At 55.6% G+C, this 6,066-nt stretch overlaps 1 protein-coding gene and 1 long non-coding RNA gene across 2 annotated transcripts; both read left to right on the forward strand.

Moving 5' to 3' along the window:
* The first annotated feature begins 206 nt into the window (after positions 1-206).
* On the forward strand, positions 207-3,477 carry TCL1A (TCL1 family AKT coactivator A). The gene is made up of 3 exons (XM_044231466.1): positions 207-360; positions 582-588; positions 3,154-3,477. Exons 1-3 carry the CDS (start codon positions 236-238, stop codon positions 3,475-3,477), a joined length of 456 nt encoding a protein of 151 aa, XP_044087401.1. The 5' UTR covers positions 207-235.
* Positions 3,478-3,640: 163 nt separating this feature from the next.
* On the forward strand, positions 3,641-5,037 carry LOC122893793. Its single transcript, XR_006381687.1, has 2 exons — positions 3,641-3,680; positions 4,651-5,037. It is a non-coding gene; the product is annotated as an uncharacterized LOC122893793 (long non-coding RNA).
* The last annotated feature ends 1,029 nt before the right edge of the window (positions 5,038-6,066 follow it).

Here is a 6,066-nt window from a genome sequence, read left to right on the forward strand (position 1 = left end):
GCTGGAGAAAGCCACGAGGCTATGGGGCCAGGGCTGCTCTCCTAGATGCTGCCCGGGTCCCAGCGCGCGAGACCCGCCGCTGATCAGATCCTGCCTCGCGCCCGCCCTCCTCCCGCCCCGCCGCCGGGGGGCGCCCGCGCGCGTCCCGCTATAAAGCGTCGCGGACCGGCGTCCCGCGCGCCAGTGATTGGGTTTCGGAGGCTGGAGCTGCGGTGGCGGCGCGGCCCGGGGCGCCATGGGCGAGCTCCCGTTCCTCAGGGCGCACACAGCCTTGCACCCGGACCACCTGTGGATGTGGGAGAGGTCGGTGTACGTGGACGAGAACCGGCGCACCTGGCTGCCCATTACCATCGAGGTACGGCGGCCCCGGGGGCGGGCCGGGCGGGCGGCGTGGGCGTCCGCGGCCGCCACGTGGGGGGACCTGCCGCGGACTTCGGGGGGTCGGGCCGCCGCTGGGCCTGGCGGGAGCACACCTCACCGGGGGCGCGGTGCTGGGGTACCAGCCCGGTTAAGAGCAAGATGGAGTTTGCCCCAGAAGGACGTGTCGGTCCTAGACCAGCAACCAGCGGAGTTACCGGCAGGGACCGTGTCCCTGTTTCACAGGTGGGAGGACGGTCACAGCCCGCGGACCTGCCCAGAGGCGTCCTGCTGGCGGGGCATAGGCTCGGAGTTCCGGGCTCTGCACCCCATGTTTGCTGGCATTGAATTTCCTTTCTAAGGATCTGTCTGTGTCCTTTTCAACATCGAGTTTAATATATAATTTATAAAGTCAGGTATCTGGAGAGAATTACGTGAATTACTTTTTAAAAATCTCTGATTGGCGAATATCTTCTAAACATGACACCAGAACCACACAGCAGTGTGTTTCACTTAAACAGAAATTATGCACGAAACATAACCCCCTAGGGGCTGTGAGGCCCGATTCGCCCCCATGTAATTGAAGGGACCTGTGTTCTTCATATGTAAAGGTTACCCTAAATCAATAAGAAAAAAGATGAACAAGCAGACCGAAAGTGGTTGAAAGATACAGAAAACCATGTACGAACGCAGCAAGAATGGCGATGTCCACTTACATCTCCCAGGATGATCTGAATTCTTTATTAACAATTCCACTGTATTTCATAGATGGAAAATTTTAAAAATAATTTCCACTCCGGAAAAAAACATTTATTGAACCAGCATGAGGGCCTAGTTTGTATGCTTAGCATGATTCTAGGCTGTGAGAGTTTGCAGTGAATGTGATAAAATCCTATTACTGGTGGGCGCCTGGGTGGCTCAGTGGGTTAAGCCGCTGCCTTCAGCTCGGGTCATGATCGAGTCCCGCATCGGGCTCTCTGCTCAGCAGGGAGCCTGCCCCTCTCTCTCTCTGCCTGCCTCTCAGTGTACTTGTGATTTCTCTCTGTCAAATAAATAAATAAAATCTTTAATAAAAAAAAAATCCTATTACTGGTGAGCTGATACTCAGGGGCGGGCGGGGGGCAGGGAGCGATAAAGTAATTGAGGCTGCTGGTAAGTTGTGCAGAATGAGAGGCAGTAATGAGTGGGCTGGGGTCTGTAGGCCAGACCCCTCAAGAGTATTAATTTGTACTTGCCTGTTGTGCTTTTGCCCATCACTTTGTTTGAAACCGTTATGAATCTCCCTTTTAGATGGGCATGCTTCCTGCGTGTCTCACAGAGTTGGGTTTTGCTGAAATGTGTCCCTGTAACATATATTCATGCAAGACACCTGTCTTTGAGAAGGTGTGAGCCCTGTGTAGATGTAGGGGAGAAGGTCCCAGGCAGAGGACCGCAGATGCAAGAGATTACTGGGGACGAGGCATGTCCCTAAAAGGCGAGGAGACCTTGGTGGCTTTGTGGGGGAGGGCGAAGGACAGAGGGAAGATGAGGGAGACAGGAGTCCGTATTAGTGGGGCTGTGGACCGTGGTAAAGATTTCAGTCCTGCTGACTGCCGTGAGAAGCCCCTGGAGGGTGTCCGGTGGAGTGGTGGGATTTTTAGATGTACACCCTTTGCTGCTGCGCCGAGAGCGGATGCGGGGCACGTGACCAGGAAAGTGGCCAGTTAGCTTGCCGCAGGAGAGGAGCGGTGGTGGTGATGGGGAAAGTAGTCTCTCACCGGATCGTGTTCCAGTGGGGCTCTGTCAGTGGTGCATGGGACTCTTGATCTTGGGGTTATGGGTTCAAGCCCCACGTTGGGTGTAGAGATTACTTAAAGCAGCAATGGCCACAGTCGCCAAACTATGGAAAGAACCAAGATGCCCTTCAGCAGATGAATGGATAAGGAAGATGTGGTCCATATACACTATGGAGTATTATGCCTCCATCAGAAAGGATGAATACCCAACTTTTGTAGCAACATGGACGGGACTGGAAGAGATTATGCTGAGTGAAATAAGTCAAGCAGAGAGAGTCAATTATCATATGGTTTCACTTATTTGTGGAGCATAACAAATAGCATGGAGGACAAGGGGCGTTAGAGAGGAGTAGGGAATTGGGGTAAATTGGAAGGGGAGGTGAACCATGAGAGACTATGGACTCTGAAAAACAGTCTGAGGGGTTTGAAGTGGCGGGGGGTGGGAGGTTGGGGTACCAGGTGGTGGGTATTATAGAGGGCACGGCTTGCATGGAGCACTGGGTGTGGTGAAAAAATAATGAATCCTGTTTTTCTGAAAATAAATAAATTGGAAAAAAAAAGTTAAATAAATCAATAAACCTTGGGGTTGTGAGTTCAAGCCCCACATTGGTTATAGAGAGTACTTAAAAAAAAGTTAAATAAGTAAATGAATTAAAATAAAATAAAAGGGGCTGTAGGACAGAATAAAGAAGAATCAAAGAAAACCCCAAAGCAGCTGACGTCAGCACCAAACCACAGCTAAGGAAGCGTAAGAGCAAGCTTGAAGTCCGTCAGGAGCAGCGGGCGCCGTGTGGCCCTGTCTGGGTGTCTAGACACGTGTGAGTGCTGGTCATCCTGCCTCGCCAGCATCCCTGAGAGGGCCGTGCAAGGCTTAAGGGGGGACGTGTTGCTGGGTGGCTGACCCCCAGCATTTCAGATGTTGGGTGGGCTCGGGGAGGGCGGGAAGGACTCGGGGGGTTTGTGTGCTGCAGATCCTGAGCCCTGAAGGCGTGCCCTGGTCTTCCCTTGCCTTCAGACGGAGAGTAGCCTCCAGGTCCTCATGCGTCAGGAGGATGTGTCCCTGGGGGAGGCCATGTGCCCCAGCCTGCTGGCCCCATGCCCTCTGCCTTCCATGTGGCAGCTCTACCCCGGAAGAAGATACCGAGGCTCAGACTCGAGTTTCTGGCGCATAGTGTACCACATCGAGGCAAGTGTGTCGTTCTCCTGGGAGCCGTTGGTCCTCCTGGGTGGCCTTGCCCCGCCACCCCCAGGTCTGGCCGCTGAGCTGCATCCGTTTCCCTATCTCTGCACCAAAGCTAAACAAGGGAAGGAGTTTGCACTGCAGGTTCTTAATGAACTGCATTAGAGAGGTCAGAAGGGACAGCCCGGGCCCCTCGGAGGTCTAACGGCAGCCCCCTCGGCCCAGGGGGGGGGGGCCTCTCTGCTGGGCAGGAGCCAGGGATGGAAGGACAGAAGGAGAGTTCCTCCAGCCGCGGCCTCTTACCCCCTCTCTCGTGCAGTTCAGTGGCAAGGAGGATATGCTCCTGGAGCAGCTGCCAGACCCAGAGGGTGAGTGACCAGGTGAGTACATTTGGGGCCTGCACCTGTCTGTCCAGAGTACCAGGGCGGGAAGAAGCAACGCCCTTCTCCATGAAGGCAGTGCTGACTCCAGCCCAGACGGCACTGCCCGCTGAGGGTCTCAGGGTCTGGGGATCCAGGCCTCCCCTTTAGCACCTTGGGGGCTAATAATTATGATGGGAGCCGCCTTCCTAGTAGGCTAGTTGGGGCGCACATCTGTACAGTGCAGCTTATGGGCAGTGCCACTCAGTCAGCACCTCAACTGAGCTAGAAATGATTTTGTTTCCTGGATTACAGAAATGAGCTTCCGGGAAGCATGGTGACTTGTGCAGGTCACAGAGCAGGTTCCAGACCCCGGTGTTCTGAAGCCAGAATGTGTTCCTAATCTGCCCTGGCTCCAATGCAAGTTCCAGCTGGGGCGGGGGGCGGGGGGCGGGGGGCGGGGGCAGTAATCCCTTCCAACCAAGCCCCCAAACTCGACCCAGCAGCTCTGCTTCTGCCCAGCCTCCAGCCCCGCTCCACACTTCTGCCCCCTCCTTCCCTTTGCCTTTGACTCTGTCTTCTCTTGTCCTTCTCTTGGCCTCTGGGCCCAGGTGGCACAGCTGCTGTCTCCTGTCCCCGGAGTCCGAGTGCTGCTGGCCCGCGTGGGGATGTTCATGCTTGCCATCACCTGCGTTTCCCGGGCCTGCGTGTTCTGTGTGGCCACTCCCCAGTCCGGGAGGGAGCAAGGGACCAAGGACAGCCCTCTGCAGGGCCTGCTTGCGGTCCGCTCGCCCTCCCCCAGCAGACGGTACTGGAGAGGAGGCAGGCTGGTATGGCTTCGTCCAGCTGCCCCAGCGCTAGCTGCTGTCCGGTTGTCTCCGTCCCCTGATGGTGTTGGGCCTCTGTCTCCCTTCTGCCGCTCTCAGTAACTAGTGTCCTGCACTGCGGCCCATGCCTGCTTCTCACTCTGTTCCCTCAGCTCCGTGTGCCTCTGGCTGGAAGGGAATGGGACCCATGCACTTGAGCCGGGGCCAGGCCTTGGCACCCTCGAACCAACTGTGGCATGTGGCGCATGTCTGCACTTGACCGTATCCCGCTGCCCAGGGAGGCTGTGATACGGTTCACAGGAAGGCCCAAGAGGAGCCCGGATCCGTGCGCCGGACAGAGGAGCCCCTGATCCACAGTCCACAGCTCGCAACCCAGCGGGAAGCCAAGTGAGCACTGCAGACGCCCCCAGGTGGCCCATACGCAGAGGGACACATGTTGGAGGGGCCCCTTCTTTTGAACAGTGCCCATACACCCTGGTGTTACGAAGTTGTATGTGATGTGAACACTGTGATGTTGATTGATTAAATGTAAAACAGTTCATCTGCCTCTGTGCTTGAGCTAGTTTCTGTCTGTGGCCTGCATTCCAGTGGGGAAAAGCAGGAACGTCACCAAATTAGAAATGTGGAAAGGGAAAGAATACCGACGGAGGTAGTGTATTTTACTTGGGACAGAAGGCTGGAGATCGCTGTCCGCTCTCCTTCTCTCCCTCCCTCCTTCCCTCCTTTTTTTTTTCCCCCCCTCCTTGCAAGTGATTCAAATACTCAGAACCCCAGTGTTCTTGGAGTTGTGATTGGAGAACCCTTGGAGTCCATGACCTCAAAGTCTTTGTCAGCAAGTCCTCGTGTTCCAGGTCCCTCTGTGTGGTCCTCCTCCCTGCGGTGGCTCTCACCAGGCACTGTCCTTAACATGCCTCGTCCCAGTGCCCACAGGAGTCCCTCTCCCCACCTGCAACTGTCCCCAGCTATGGAAACCTCAGCCAGAGTCCCTTCCCTGCCCTCCCCTGACCTGCAGTCACAGCCCAGCCCACCCTGCACTCTGTCCCCCCTACTTCCTTCCCAAGATGAGCTGCCCCTCCCTGCACCTGAGCGAGTCAGCAGGGCCTCAGGTACTACCAGGGGATGGCTTCCAGGAGACGGGATCCATCCTGTGTGGCATGCTGGTCCTCGGCACTTGTGTGTGACCGCAGTCCGTGGCTTACTCATCACCAGAGACATGGGGGGGAATGATAGGCTTATTGCTAAGTATCTAGTAAGAGAATTCTCTAAGAAAAGTAGCGCTTCTCCTGTTTTATATTTCCTGCCCGGACAGAGACATGGGGCCCCACATGTGACAGGGTCTGTGTCTCTTTTCATTTTAATCCCATTGCCTTGCACAGGGCTTGCCAGTGTAAGAGACCCTTCTCAGTAGGGCATCAGGACTTCAGAACTGGAGAAATGTCAGAGATCTGCCAGTTGCCTTTTATTAGGGACTGGCCCAGGAAGAGGAAGATTTCTTGTTTGGGGCGGTGTCCCAGCCCCCACATTCATATGTTGATGCCTTAACCTCCAGGCTCCAGGTGGGGCCTTTG

This window comes from Neovison vison, chromosome 13 (genome assembly GCF_020171115.1).
Source record: "Neovison vison isolate M4711 chromosome 13, ASM_NN_V1, whole genome shotgun sequence".
Classification (NCBI taxonomy): Eukaryota; Metazoa; Chordata; class Mammalia; order Carnivora; family Mustelidae; genus Neogale; species Neogale vison.

What these genes read in the sequence shown, in the direction of transcription:
- TCL1A (XM_044231466.1), top strand. Translation starts at nt 236, where the DNA reads ATGGGCGAGCTCCCGTTCCTCAGGGCGCACACAGCCTTGCACCCGGAC.